This window comes from Pleurodeles waltl, chromosome 5 (assembly GCF_031143425.1).
Source record: "Pleurodeles waltl isolate 20211129_DDA chromosome 5, aPleWal1.hap1.20221129, whole genome shotgun sequence".
Taxonomy (NCBI): Eukaryota; Metazoa; Chordata; class Amphibia; order Caudata; family Salamandridae; genus Pleurodeles; species Pleurodeles waltl.
In genome coordinates, this window is record NC_090444.1 from 519,565,648 (window position 1) to 519,581,125 (window position 15,478).

At 46.5% G+C, this 15,478-nt stretch overlaps 1 protein-coding gene across 3 annotated transcripts in view; it reads left to right on the forward strand.

Moving 5' to 3' along the window:
• CFAP61 (cilia and flagella associated protein 61) overlaps nucleotides 1–14,463 on the forward strand; it is a 1,725,308-nt gene extending 1,710,845 nt beyond the window's left edge. For 2 of the 3 annotated variants that reach the window (XM_069234338.1, XM_069234339.1), the window contains one exon: nucleotides 13,987–14,462. In XM_069234338.1, coding sequence (XP_069090439.1) covers nucleotides 13,987–14,208 — 222 coding nt within the window. In that variant the 3' untranslated portion in view covers nucleotides 14,209–14,462. Of the gene's footprint in view, nucleotides 1–13,986 lie in introns of all 3 variants that reach the window. The other variant, XM_069234340.1, reaches the window with a different exon arrangement.
• Nucleotides 14,464–15,478: the final 1,015 nt, after the last annotated feature.

Sequence of the window (15,478 nt, forward strand, 5' to 3'; positions counted from 1 at the left end):
TTGGTGTACAGGCTGACTTGGGCTTCAGATGTTTTCAAGACAGTAGGGGGGAACAGCGAGTTAACTTTGTTTCTCTCTATCCTTTGCCCACTGTGCGGTTACTTGTTCTTCAGCGTTCCTCACATCAGTCTTGATTCTGCAGGGCCGTGAGCCTGTCAGTTATCCCGTTATGCTTTATTGGAATGCCAATGGGTGTTCCTTTTTGCCAGGTGTTGAGTTTCCCTGGCTTGTCATTGCAATAATGTGATGCTATGACAACCTATGGACTTTTTCATGCCTGACGTTTAAGGCTTTCTTCTTTATCGTCATTGTTTGATGTACATAAATGGTTCTGCTCAAGTTTTGTCCATGTTGCTCGATTAGAGGTTATCGTTTATAGCACACCTGACGTAAGGTGATATCGTTTGCTTCGCTCTGAAGACAAGCTCATGCTTGAGTCATTGCCTGTCTGGTATATTTCACACTCTAAGTGGGGTGATTTGATAGAGACTTCTAGCTGCAGATTCCTTACTTTAGAATTCCCTGGCGTCAGCTTTGAATCTGGAATTTTTCTGCTGAGCAGAACCCTGCATGTGCCGTCGGGTTGCGTCGTTCAGATCTGCGTGCGTCGTCCAGCTCTGTGTGGCGTCAACAGCATCGCTGGAGCCTTCTGTGACGTCACGGTTTTCTATATTGGCACCACCCCGGCACGCGTACGTCATTTATTGTCCTTCCACGCCGGTTAAGCGCAGATCCGGGAAGAGCTACCCTTTTTTCGATGGTTTTGTTGAAGACTTTCGATTGTCTGAACGATGTCTTCGAGAAAGATGGGACTCAAACCATGTGGTTCATGTCATCGCACCTTGTCGGTTACGGATCCACACCAGGTGTGTCTCTGGTACCTTGAAAAGGACCACGATTCGAAGCTGTGTTCCGACTGTCGGGCCATGGCTCCGAAGGCCTTGAGAGAGAGATCTCTCAAGCGTCTAGCGGCCCGGCAGCCATCTTCGGTTAGCGCGACTCAGAGGAGGTAACGGTCCCGCTCTAGGAGGAGGTCGCAGCAGTGCTCCAGGAGCCCCAAGTCATCTTCCTTGCATTCGATGTCTTCGGGGCATTCAGGTAAGAGGCACAAGAAGAAGAAGTCCAAGCGCACTTTGACTTCGCAACGCCCATCAGCCTACAAGGCGTCCAGGGAACGTCGACGTTCCGAGCGTGGTTCCGTGGAGGGCTGACTCTGCGTCTTACCCCTTTTCCAGGGACCGGAGCGACAGGAGCGAACTCCGCTCAAATCAAAGAATTTTACGAGGCTATGCACCTTGTTTTTCAGCAGGCTACACCCTCGGGTGGGTCTTCGGGCCCCGCAGGGTCAGCTGGGGCCCCATCGGATTCGACATTGGCGGCTTCAGCCTTGGCGCCGTTAGGGTCCCCGGGATCGGATAGCGATTTCGGGCCGGCGACAATTTCTAACAGTCGACCTCCTCCGGTGCTGGGCCTGATTTCGACACTCCTGCCACCACTGGCGCCCACTGGTGGTGGTAGCCCCATTTTCATTACGGATGATCCGGAGCCAGAACGACGCAGATTCTGACAGCGCCAATTAGGCCCAGATCAGTGCCTGAGGCTTATTCAGAACAGCCAGGCACAGGAGAGGAGTGGGAGGGGTCTGAGGACCCTTTAGAATATGGATTGGAGCACAAACAGGACTGGTATGAGGACCTAGGGGAAGCCAGTGAACTGGATACTTCTCCAGATGCTGGCATGCTCTCTACTCCCGCTATGATTAAGGAGGAGGGTGCATCTTATGCCATGGTGGTGCGTAGGGCAGCTGAGGTCTTGGACCTAGACTTGCCTACGGTGCCAGTCAGGACTAATCTCCTGACGGAGGCGCTTCAGCCGGGGATTGCTACATCGGAGCCGATGTTACCCTTCAATGAGGCCCTCACAGATGTCCTTCTGGGAACGTGGTCCCAACCCAGCACAGGGGCTCCTGTGATTAGGATAACTGGCCACCACCATAGACCTGCTCCAAATGACCCTAGTTTCCCCACCCTGGAGAGCTTGGTGGTCCAAGCCTCCACTTCCTGTGGTGCCTTCCCTTCTGCCACTCCTGATAGGGAATCTGAGAGGCTGGTCCAACTTGGAAAGAAGTTGTTTTCTTCCTCCAGCCTGGCATTGAGGTCAGTAAACACCTCTTGCCTTTTGGGCCGTTCTTCTCATACTTTATGGGATACGTGGCACAGGTGCTGCTCCAGGTCCCAGAGGGTGTATGGGACACACTCACCCAGGCTGTCAAGGATGGGAGGGATGCAGCCAAGTTTACTATCAGGTGTGGCTTGGACACGACCGACTCGCTGGACAGTGGCTCTCCGTCGCCACACCTGGCTACGTTCTACTGGCTTTTCAGTGTAGTTTGATGGATATGCCTTTTGATGGCACTCGCCTTTTTTGTGAGAAGAGGGACTCTGCGCCTGAGAGGTTCAAAGATTCTCGAGCTACGGCCAGATCCTTGGGACTTTCAGTGCCAGCTCATTAGCAGTCTGTCTTTCGTCCCTTTCGAGGCTTCGGAAGGGGCGCGGCACCATGCCAGCCACAAGTTAGCCGTCCTCTGGCTTCACAACATCCCATGCGAGGACGAGGTCCAGTCAGAACCAGAGGGTCTATCCAGAGGTCAGCCACCACACAGCCCCCACTCTTCCGCAGCGCCCAAGCCCTCCTAGTATGGTTCTGCAAGACCATGTCCGTCCAGTTGGAGGGAGGATTCAGTTTCATCTCCCTGACAGGCAGTCCATCACATCGGACAAATGGGCCTTACAGATCATACCGAAGGGCTATTCCCTTCCCTTCCAGTCTTTCCCTCCCTCTATCCCTCTGGTAAAAGTATGGCTGATGGGGGATCATTTGGTCTTGCTCCATGAGGAAGTTACGGCTCTCTTGGCCAAGGGAGCCATAGAAAGGGTCCTGATGTCAGAAGTAGGCAGTGGCTGTTATTCCCGCTACTTTCTGATTCTCAGAAAGAACAAGGGCCTTCGCCCTATCCTGGATTTAGGGGATGTCAATCTCTTCCTCAAAAAGGAGCAATTCAAGATGCTCACTCTTCCTCAGGGCTTGTCTTCACTAGAACAAGGAGACTGGATGGTAGCCTTGGACTTGCAGGATGCGTATTTTCACATCCCCATCCTACCCGCCCACGGGCGTTAGTTGCGATTCAAGGTGGACTACGAGCACTTTCAGTTTACTGTGCTCCCTTTCGGTCTCACCAGTGCCCCCTCAGGTGTTCACGACGGTGATGGCGGTGGTGGCAGCTCATCTGCGCAGGTTAGGGATTTCAGTCTTCCCCTACCTGGACGATTGGCTGTTCAAGGCTCCGACGTCCTAGGGTCTTGTCACCCACCTCCAGACGAAGGCGAACCTCTTGCAGTCGCTGGGGTTCACTATAAACGTGCCAATGTCGTACCTGACTCCCTCTCAGAAGCTCACTTTCATCGGAGCTGTTCTGGACACAGTGCAGTATCAGGCCTATCCTCCCGAGCAGCAAATCCAGTATGTTCCGGTTATGATACCTATGTTTCGGCCTCTATCCTGGATTTCGGTGAGACAGACTCTGATGCTGTTGGGACTCATGCTTTCTGCATCCTATTGGTCAAGGATGCCAGATGGCATATGAGGGCTCTGCAGTGGGACCTGAAGTTCCAATGGGCACAGCATCAGGGAAATCTTACTGACATGGTTTAGATCTCGGAGGGAACTGCAAAGGACCTGCAGTGGTGGTTAGTGAACTGCAATTGGGTCAAGGGCAGACTCCTCGCCCTTCTCCAGCCAGATCTCACAGTAGTGACAGATGCATCACTTCTGGGATAGGGCGGCCATCTGGGAGAGGTGGAGATCATGAGACTCTGGTCTCCGGCGGATTCCGGACTCCATATCAACTTGTTGGAGCTTCGGGCGATACGGCTAGCATTAAAGGCATGTCTTCCTGTTGTGGAAGGGAAGGTAGTGCAGGTGTTCACGGACAACACTACCACAATGTGGTACTGCAACAAGCAGTGGGGTGTGGGCTCGTGGACCCTTTGTCAAGAGGCTCAACGTATCTGGACATTGCTGGAACATCAGGGCATAACCCTGGTGGTTCAACACCTGGCAGGTTCTCTGAACGCCAGAGTGGACGAACTCATCCGGAGATGCTTAGAGGATCACGAATGGTGTCTCCATTCAGAGGTTGCGCAAGGACTCTTTCAGCAGTGGGGAGAGCCTTGGTTAGATCTGTTCGCCTCCGAAGAGAACGCGCAATGTCAGCAGTATTGCGCGTTTGCGGCTATCGCTAGGTGACGCTTTTTGTCGTGAGTGAAGCTCAGGCCTCTTGTATGCCTTTCCGCCCATACCACTTCTGCCCAGAGTTCTCAAGAAAATCAAGAATGAACAGGCCCAAGTAATCCTAGTGGCTCCGGATTGGGCACGAAGAGTCTGGTATCCAGAGCTTCTCAAAATGAGCATCAGTCCTCCAATCAAGTTGCCTCTTCAGGAGGATCTTCTGTTGTATCAGCAGGGTAAGGTTCTCCACCCGAACCTGTCAACTCTGTGGCTTCATGCGTGGATATTGAGCGGTGACAGTTGATGGTTTATGACCTCCCTCCCGAGGTCTGTGATGTCATTCTGGCAGCCAGGCGTCCCTCTACTAAGTCGATTTACGCCTGCCGTTGGAAACTTTTTGTATCATATTGTACAGAGAGGTCTACTGATCCTCTTTCTTCATCTCTTTCTAATATCCTTCTGTTCATTCTGTCACTCGCCCAAAAGGGTTCCTCCTTAGGGACTCTAAAGGGGTATCTTTCTGCCTTTTCGGCTTTTCTTCGCTTGCCTGATCAACAGTCTTTGTTTAAGTCTCCTATTGTACAGAGATTCTTAAAAGGGCTTGTACATATGTTTCCACCTATGCCTTTTGTTATGCCCAAGTGGCACCTTAATCTAGTGCTTACTTTTCTAATGTGTGCTCCTTTTAAGCCTTTACTTAATTGTCCTCTCTGGCTGCTCACTATCAAAACAGGCTTCTTAGTCGAGATCACATCTACCAGAAGAGTGAGTGAGATGCAGGCTTTATCATCGAAACTGCTGTAGCTCACAATATATCCTGATAAGGTAGTCCTCAGAACTTGTGCCTCTTTCCTCCCCAAGGTAGTGACCCTTTCCATCTGGGTCAAAATATCACCCTTCCCACCTTCTTTGCTCCACCGCATCCCTCTAAAGAAGAGGAGCGTCTCCATCGACTGGACCCAAAAAGAGCATTATTGTTCTGCCTTAACCGCACAAAAGAGTTCCGGGTGGACGACCAACTCTTTGTGGGGTACGTTGGTGCAAAGAAGGGGCGGGCAGTCTAGAAATGAACCATTTCACGCTGGGTCGTTCTCTGCATTCAAATTTGCTATGCTTTGGCTAAGAAGCAGCCTAGTGAGGGCTTCAGAGCTCACTCTACCAGAGGGAAAGCTGCTACCACAGCATTAGCTCGAGGCGTGCCGGTACTAGACATCTGCCAGGTGGCAACGTGGGCTTCCTTGGACACGTTTCCAAGACACAACTGCCTGGATAGCCAGGTTAGAAGAGAGGGGTATTTTGCTCGCTCGTTCCTGCAGGACTTCCTTGTGTGAAGTATATCTTCGCAACTCACCACCAGGAGTTATAGCTTGGGTATCTGTTCTAAGGCAGGGAATCTGCAGCTAGAAGTCTATCAGATGAACAAGTTACTTATCTTCGGTAACAAATTATCTGGTAGAGACTCTATCTAGCTGCAGATTCCTTACACCCACCCAAGCCTCCCCATTCTGCGGATATATATTATGTTTTTCAGATTTTTACCCTTTCTCCAGGGCATGTCTTTTTGTTCAAATACTCAGGAAAAAAAAACCAAGATAAAAGTTGGTTCTTCCATGACTCTGCGCTTCTGGCATGGGAAGTTGTGGAACAGAACTGACGTATGCGCGCCGGGGTGGTGCCTATATGGAAAACCGTGACTTCACAGATGGCTCCAACGATGCTGTCAATGCCACACGGAGCCGGACAACGCACACTGATCCGAACGACAGCGCGCACAGGGTACCGCTTAGCAGAACAATTCCAGATTCGAAGCTGACGCCAGGGAATTCTAAGTAAGGGATCTGCAGCTAGATAGAATCTCTACCAGATACTTTGTTACCGAAGGTAAGTAACTTGTTCTTTTGTTCTATGCTACTATGCTTAGGAGCATTTATACCTTGTTTCACCTTTAATGTTTTTTTTCACCCATTTCTCCAATGGCATATACCATTTTGCTAGTATCCATGAGGGAACTGAGGAGATTGCCAGCTCTTTGGGTTTTCTATACCACAGAGAGTATTAGTTACTATGTCACTTTGTAATGTCACATAGGCTAGCTTTTGTGCTTAACTTTGGTCGGGTATGTTTATCCTTTTCCTGTGATATTACTCTCTGCTTCAGGATTTTGAGACCTTCCTTGTTTTGGTATTATAGGGTTCTGTTTTATATCTATACCAAGACCCTTCTGGTTTTTTTAAATATTAAAAAAAAAGTTATATCACATGAAGTGACAGCCATATATACGTCTGAGGATTTTATGTGTGTGTATACACACACACACATGTGCTGGTTTTTCCCTCCTATATCAATAGATGTGTATATTTTGCATCTTGATGAGGTTTTCATTATATTTGCTACTTTTCGTGGTAGAGTATTTCATATGCCAAATGATTAGTCTTGTTCTCTTCATTGGGGGCAACTGTCTTCTCTGTACGAGATACTCTATTATGTTTGCCTTTTGATGTAGGTCTGATTGGGACATACTTTTCCACGGTGAGAGGTTCTGCTCCAGGGCAAGTTGTGCTGCTCTGTGTTCCAGCAGCATGGAACCTACACTTTGGCTCTCCATCTAGGAATGGATATATGTATATCCACTAACTCAGTTGCTGCAACTTTATTGAAATCATGGATAGTCTATCTGATCCGCATTTTCTTGTCTTTATGATCGCAATGCTATGGTCATTCCAGAGTCTTGCCAAACTATTTGTACATGGGTTTTCACTCCTTAAAGGAGTGAGTGGCTTTATCTTATGTACGCTGCACACCTTTCACACTCGTGTTCACATAGCTTTCCTCGTTCCATGATATTTATGCTTCCTGACTCCTATTCAGTGGTTCCTTTTTGGAGTCCTTGGTAGTGGAATATGTTCAGGCTTAGATACCTTTTTCTGTATGTCGGTCTTTTCACATTTTTCTAGACCGCCTCTGCACACAGAACATACATTTTAGGGTATCAAACATAATTTTAATTGTGCGGTCATGGGTGAGTTACCCGTGTTCTTCCCATTCTTGAACTTATTTTCTTACAGTTTTCTTTTCACCAGTTCTTTTTCCTAATGAGGATGTTCTTCCTTATGGGCATTTTTCAAGTACTTAGTCTTTTCCTCTAGTACTGAATCAGCTTTCCCTCTGGATAAAAGGCTTGCTCGGTGGTTAAGTTGCTTATGACACATGATTGACATGCTAACGTGGATTTGTTTAGTGTATGCTCTCACATGGATGAGCTTCTTTCTGCGCTTTCCTGTTTTCTGGTGTTATTCACCTGTGCTTACTTCCACAGGTTAAGATGATGTAGAATATGTTATTATTCTCCATCATTTTCTTAATCTCTGGTCTTTTACTCTTGTTCTCGACCGGTTTAATGACACTTAGAGAAACATTTGACAGTCTCAGTGTGCAGCCTCTCCTCTGAGGTTTTTATGTTTTGGTATCTGATTCCAAGTTAAGGAATCTGCAGCTAGATGTCTCTATCAGATGAACGATGTATCTTTTAGAGACAGAATCTATCCGCAGATTCCTTAACGATCCTCCCCCCTCTGGGAACTGAGTTCTTCTGTGGTCTCTAAAGATTTCCTATTTGAAATCTACACCTAGGCTTAGACTTAGGTGATAATGACCACAAGGTCATCTTTTATTTGAAGCACACTGTTTCCATTGCAGCTGCACATTTTGAGTGTGGAAAATCATCACGGAAGAAACTGACGTCAGCACGTCGGTGGGGGGATTACATGGACTCCGTTGACATCACATCCAGTGGACGACGCCATTACAGAGTTGCGCGACGCCCAGATGTACTGGGGAAAAAGTTTCCGGATCCAGACTGGCACCTGGAGAGATTCTAAGTTAAGGAATCTGCAGCTAGATCCTGTCTATACCAGATACATTGTTACCGAAGGTAAGTAACTTGTTCATTACGGAAATGAAAATGCATTGTTTATATAGTGACTCTCTTTGAATGTAGAAAGACTTATACCATGAAATATTATTGTAACTTGTTCATTACGGAAATGAAAATGCATTGTTTATATAGTGACTCTCTTTGAATGTAGAAAGACTTATACCATGAAATATTATTCACACAGCTAGAGTTGGTCTCACAAAATCTGGTTTCTCTGCCTCTGCAGTTTGGATATTCATGAGTTTGGCCTGGTTCTGGGGGTTTCGCTCTACAGGAGAGAGACCCCAGCATCAGTCCCTCTTGTACGGTTAGCAGATTGTATGAGGGGACATTCCAGATTCCTCCAATCCTTCAGACTAGGAGCAGATATGGGAGATGCAGTTTCCCTCCCTGCCACCTGCAGGTTTCACCTCCATATGCAGCTGACTTCTAACATTTCCTCAGACTTGACCTTTCTCACACCCTGTGGCCTCTCAGGTGCAGGCCTTGGTCCAGATCCTGTGGATGAACCTATAACAACTGACCCTGTGACTCATCATTGCCAAAGTTAATTCAGACATCAGCCCTTATCTCAGCCTCAGTCATGCCTGCAGGTCCTTCAGAGGTAGATGATTCCTCTGAGGATCTGCATGCCAGGACTTTGCCCCGCAGAAGGGTGTGCTTTGGTGAGCAGTATGCTGAACAGGTGACAGATATTAAATGCTTTAAGGTCCTGCAGTGGGCTTTATCTTCTAGAGTGATTGTCTCTCACCATAACCAGCCAATGCCACTGCCATCGTGGCCGATTACAATCTCCCCCTCTGGCAGACATTTAATTTCTACACCTCCTTGCACCCAGACTACAACCCCAGGAAGACTACTGCTTTGTGCTTATCCTGGGCAAAGAAGCGGCTCAGCAAATACAGCTAATGCCTTGGGACATCATTGATCAGGGCACCAGGACAATAAACACCACGTTGTCTTTTGGGGTGGTCACCATAGTTCAGATCCTCGGAACTGGAGCCAGTGCACAGGAGAAAGTAATTGACTGTCTCTTTAATTGGAAGAACTTGTTTGATATCATTACAGGCAGAGACAAATTACTGAGTGGCATCCAAGCACTGCCAGCTAGACCACCACATCTTTTGCACCCAGTGAAGGCCTTTTTAGAACTTTTACTACCCTGGCAGGCAGGCAAGGAGGAGGCACGGCAGGGGTGAGGACAAGCCCATGCTCCCAACCTCAACAGACTGTCTCAGTGATGTCTTCATGGAGCATCCACCTCATCACCAGCTTAGGAGGCCCCTCCATGGCTGTGGGGCGCACTGGACCCAGGTAACCAAAGTCACATGGATCATCTCACTGGTGAAGGATTATACTCTGAAACTGTCATACATGTTTTCATGTATGTGGCCTAAAGGAGCACAGTCCTCAATAACTTAAGGTGGTGTCTGTGGCATTCCCAAAGCATGGCCCTTTCAGGAACAAATGACTGGAAGCTACCCCGTACACATTCTGCTGACACTGTACTCTACGAGCGTTCTCCAGAAGTGATTGTAGATATATTCGGGAAATTCTACTGAACCTCTTTGTCGAGCCGCGAGCTGCTGGATGCTGCCTTCTTTTTCCTCCTCGCTTCTCCATTCTCAACTTCAAACAAACCCAGAATGTAAGTAGAGGATAAAGTTGATTTTATGGTAATTCCTTTACTCTTACTCCATTAGCTTTTTCCTATTATCATCAACCTTACACCAACCACTCAGCCATCTGTCAGAAATCATATGCTGTTTGGCTTCCTTTGTTAAACTTTGGGGAAACTGGTTAGGAAGCACCTACGTGCGGAGGTTGGGATGTGCTGTGTATGATATATGCATGCATACTCAGTACCAACCCATAAACGTTCTGAATTAAACACTTGCTCACTTTATCACTAAGTGGCAGAATTACCCGCAAGTCGATACTCAGAAAGAGCTCATGGATTAAGAAGGAGCTTCCCACGCCAGCACTAGGTGGCAGAATGAGAACCAGCTCGCAGATTCAGAGGAACGGAGTCAAAGTACAAGTAACTTTATGCTTTTCATCCGTTACTCAGCTGGTTCATTTATATATACAATAATGACTGTTTGCTAGCACAGCAAGATTTTCTTTTTTGAGAATTGACAGATTAGTTATCACAGCCAGATTGTCCCAGGTGTATCACGGAGATCTGGCAACTAAAATTCGCTGAAAGCTTGAGGATTATGCGAGTGATCTACCAGGTTGTACAGGTTGTGTGGTGTGGGAGACAGACTCCTCTGTCTTCTTCATGTTGATAAATTGGGGAGAGAATCCTTCTTAGGGTTGAATGTTTCCCGAACACTGTTGTGCCTTCTTGTATCTTGCACTCGTGTTACATGAAAATGTTCACCTTTAGATGAATGACGTTGTGGAGTTTTCTGTGCCACTCTTTTTTTCAGCAATTGCTCTTTTCCTAACATGTTGAAACAGGTGTCTTTGCATGCCTTGTGGTAGGTACATGTCTCCTTGGTGTCTAACGTTTGATGTTGGTGGAAGACTTGTCATTGCTTGATATATCCTCCTAGTTTAAGGACTGGAATGAGTACAGGGTAAAAGGCACTACATCTCTAATTACTTATAAGTATTCCTCATTACTCAAAGTAGCACTCTGCCTTGCAAAGTTCTTGATTTCTCCTTCTTCCCCCATCTTTGGTCTGTGTCACCACCCATCATAGTAGTGCATGAGTATCTTAAATAGGACTTTTTGGTGAGAGGCCTGGTATTTATTTTCTTAGGATCAATCAAGGAGTCAGTCATCAAATTTGTAGATTGCACAGTTTCTCTGAGAGTGTCCCAGCGCTACTAGGCTCACTGGTTGAGTGCTGACACATAATTACTCATTTGCTCTTTCAAATAACCAGGTCTTAAGAAAGCATTTGAAGGCTTGTTCTTCCTTCAACTCCCAAAGTTACAGAGGGAAGGAATTCCAGGCGGTGGCAGCGGGAAATTAATTTTTTTCTCTTAGTTCTCGGAACCACTACCAACAGAGCATCAGAGGAGCTTAGGGACTGAGACGGAATATACGGTCTGATCCTGTTCCTCAGATATCATGGCCCTTTTTGGTGAAAGGCCCTGTGAGTCAGCATGAGCCCTTTAAACTAGACCCTCTCCTTAATGAGAAGCCAGTGGAGCTCTTTCAGGTGCTGCTGGATGGGACTACTTTCCGACTCTTCCAATAAAAGCCAAGCTTAGGCGTTCTGCAATAACCACAGTTTTCTCAGTTGGTAAACTGGCTTGCCCCAAAACAGGACATTCGCATAGTCCAGACAGGGCGCAATCAACACATGAACCACCGTGTTCTGTCACTCCTCGGGTAACAGATACAAACATTTCTTTTGTGACTTTAGGAGGGGCGTAGAAGACACCCACAGCGCTATCAATCTGAGCCCAAACAGTCATGTAATCCAATTTCACCCCCACATTTCTTACTATTGAAAAGGGGTCTGGGGCCTAACTGGGCCAACAGAGTCCATCCCACATTGGGGGTGGAGAGCCAAATAAAAAAAAATCCGTTTTGGTGGTATTGCACTGAAGATTGCTCAAGAACATCCAACAGAACACAGCTAAAAGACATGTCTTGAAGTTATTCATGGATTTAGGTTTGTTCTTGTCCACTGTGAGGATAATTTGTGTGTCGTCAGCATAGGACACCACCTGCATGCCGTAAGATTATATCAGCACTGCAAGAGGATTCATATATACATAGAACAATGTGGGGCTCAACGCTGAGCTCTGAGGGACTCCAGACTGAAGGGGATTGGGTTCCTAAGAATAGGGTGCCATCCAGACTGCTTGGCTACGATCCGACAAGAATGACTGAACCAAGGCTAAAGCCAAGCCAGAGACACCAATATTTCCCAGCCGTTGTAATAGGATAAGGACTTAAAATTGTTTCATTAAATTTGAAGCGCTGCTGAGTTTTCCTGTTTCCTGGACATTTCTCACATCTCAGGTTGTGAGTGTTACGACAAGAAAGAGTGGGTCTTGGTGAATAATAGCAGACCTAGGCAATGCCCCAATTATGTATCAGTAATCTTCATTACACTACTTTTCTTGTGACATTATGCTTAATTTTAGGTCTCATCTACAGAAACCTATTGCTTGAATGCATAAAATATACCTAGTTGCCGTTGGGTCAGCCCCTTGCTTACGAATGCATGGCAATGTAGTCAATCTCAGTTGTCGATTCTTGAATTGACGGAGTTCCTCCCTATTCTTGATTGTGATGCCGCAGGAGAATTCTTACTCTGGCAGTGTTCTGACTGGGTGCTTTGTACCATTCCGCTGCAGACGTAAGAGGACTGTTTATAGGTCTAGCATTTGAGCCAGATTTAGCTGTCTTGCCAGAGTATTGTTTTTCCCAAAAATATCATACATAATATACAGGGCTTTAGGCTTCATCCACTGGTCTGTTAAATTGTTAGCCACATTTTTGCTTCTGTCCACCAAAGCATATGGCAGTGGATCAGCCCACTTCACCCATTATCCCGCTTGACTTTAAGTGACTGCACAAAGCCTATGCACATTGTTCACAATTACTTAAAAACAGTCCCTTTGTGTTAAGTGGCAAAGCTTGTTCAAACAAAATGCGCTTTTTCTATTATTTGCTACGTTTAACTGATTATTTATTTTGTCTGAACTTCAGGTGTATATATTGATTTATATTCCATATCCTTTTTACAACTACTGTTATTAAATGTTCAGATGATATTGTAACATTGTAGCTGCCTGCAATAAGAGTGCTTTATCAAATTGTGATCTAATTTTGTCTCCTTCACAAACAGTAATGATGATACAATACATGACGCACCGGAAAGGCTTTTTAGATTTAAAAAAGTAACTAGTAAAAGAGCCACACCACTAACAGTTTTCTAAATATTTAAACGTATTGTATGCATATGACTGCCACATTTAAGCTGTGGCCTATTTTCTCTTTATTTTTGTGACATAGGTTTGTAATAAAAAAATAGTTAAATAGCAATCGCACTAACTGGCCAAGGCCAGACTTATCGGCTTTGCCAGACTTGTTTTATTTTGTATTCTGCGCTCCAGGGGAGTGCATATGTTTCATTCCTCTCTTGCCTTGATTTTCCTCTGCGCCCCCTTCCACCTCTCTTTTAAGCCCCTCTACCCTGCTCCCTGATGTTCTCCACTCCGACACAGCTTCCTTCTGTTCCCAGTGGTAATGTTTTTACATTTACTTAACAAGGACTCGGCACCTGCACAGAGCTTGCTTCGTTTCTGTGCTTTGCAAATTACTTATTTTTCACGTTACATTTTTTGTAATGTACCTTCCTAACATAGCGTATGCCATGTTAGAGTAGTAAATTAAAAATGGCTACCATGTGTCAGGATGCATGCAACACATGTGTGCGCATCAGCAGCCATCTTGAAATGGGTTTTCTTTAATAGAAAATCCATTGCAAAATTGTTGACAATGCATTTACATGTATCTTGACAAAAAACATAGGCAAGGCTAATGGCCTATTAGAGCTAAGTTTTTTTTTTGTTTTTTTTTGCTTTGCCAATGCTTATTAAAGTTCCAGCCAGTTTGGTAACTGAGATGTGCAGCTGTGAGTGTGGGATGGGGACAAACCTGGGTGAAGCAATGGCAACTAACTGGATTCTGGTATGGCAGTGTTTCAAATGACAAGTTAATAGAACCGAGTCTAGGATGTGAAATAGCTTCATGGTGGCAGGATGTGTCTAATTTGTGTCTCTCTGTGCAGGAGCATGGGCTCCATGGATCCATGGAGCAAGTGGCTCGCCAGGCGCTGGAGGACGAGGCAGCGTTGGAGGATAAGGCAGCAGTGGATGAGGGCCCTCGGGCCTACCTGAGGCGGTTCTTCGAGGAGCAGGGTTTCCGGCGCAGGGTGGAACTTAGCAGCATCCGGTTCCTGGACTACAACCGCGAACTGCTGCCTATGTTCGCCAGGCCGGGCATGGTTTAGAGAGAGTGTCTTGGCCTGCAGGGGCACCACCACTCTATTGAATGAGCAGAGGGGGAAGTTAGTGGAAGCTTAATTTATATTGTAATAGGCAGAAGAAGAAAAATGTTCTAAAATGGCACGTAAGCCCCCAAATGCCTAGGGCACAGAAATCCTCTCAGCGGTATACAGTCCTTCATTTGTTGTATTGTACATTGAAAACAATTGTGCAAAATGGTGCACCTGCATTTAATAAATAAAGGATCAGTTTATGAAAGTAAACCAAATTTGACTGTTACATGAAGTTGTTAACCTTATTCAAGTAAAACAATAATGAATGAATAACATTTATTTAATTACTTAATGAAATTCATACCAAACCCTCACAAGGGAAGATATCTGATTGCATAAAACAGATGTGGATTGGGCGTGGTGGGGTATTTCGGTGAGTTTTGAACTCTACCCCAGTGGTTCCCAACCTTTTGACTTCTGTGGACCCCCATTTTATCAATACTGGAGCCCGGGGACCCCCACTGAATCATTATTGGAATCCGGGGACCCCCACTGAGTCATTACTGATAGTTGGAACCTAATATTATTACATTTTCTAAACAGTCGTGGACCCCCTGAGGAGGCTTCGCGGACCCCCAGGGGTCCCGGCCCACAGGTTGGGAACCACTGCTCTACCCCATTCCTGGCACTTCAGGCTGGTGGTGTGGTCTAAGGACCATGGGGTATTATTGGACATTGGGACAAGAAGGGGTGGAGTTTGGACTTCAAAGATAGAGCCAGTCAGATCTAACCCCTCCTTTTGAAATGGCTGGGTGGCACACCTGTCTAGCAAAAGGGCTTTTGGCTTCAGGGCTGGGCTAGCTGGGCAGATTAAGAAGGAATTTGGTGCTTTGTGAAAAAGGGTAAAAAAGATGGAGAGCAAGACGAATAAAGTGGTCAGTGGGGCACTTTTAGCATTGGAGGTTGGCAATGAGGGCAGATTTTACTAAGCCTGATGTTTTGGACCAACCCTGGGTGCCCCAGTGCCTGCAACCCCAGAGGCGTCCAGATAATGGGATGACGGCACCATTCTGGCATGCTCGCTCCCTAAGAATAAAAATTGAAGCAGGAGTAAATGATATTGGGGTGGGGGACGGCCTGTAGTGTCAGGGTGGCCCTCCAGAGAAATTACCTACATCCACGGGCAGGGTCACAGTGTGGCTGAATCAGGAGCAGCAGATGCAGTTCTGTCTCCTCTCCGCCAGGTGTTGTGTGCTACTTTGATGGGAGAGAGAAATCTAAC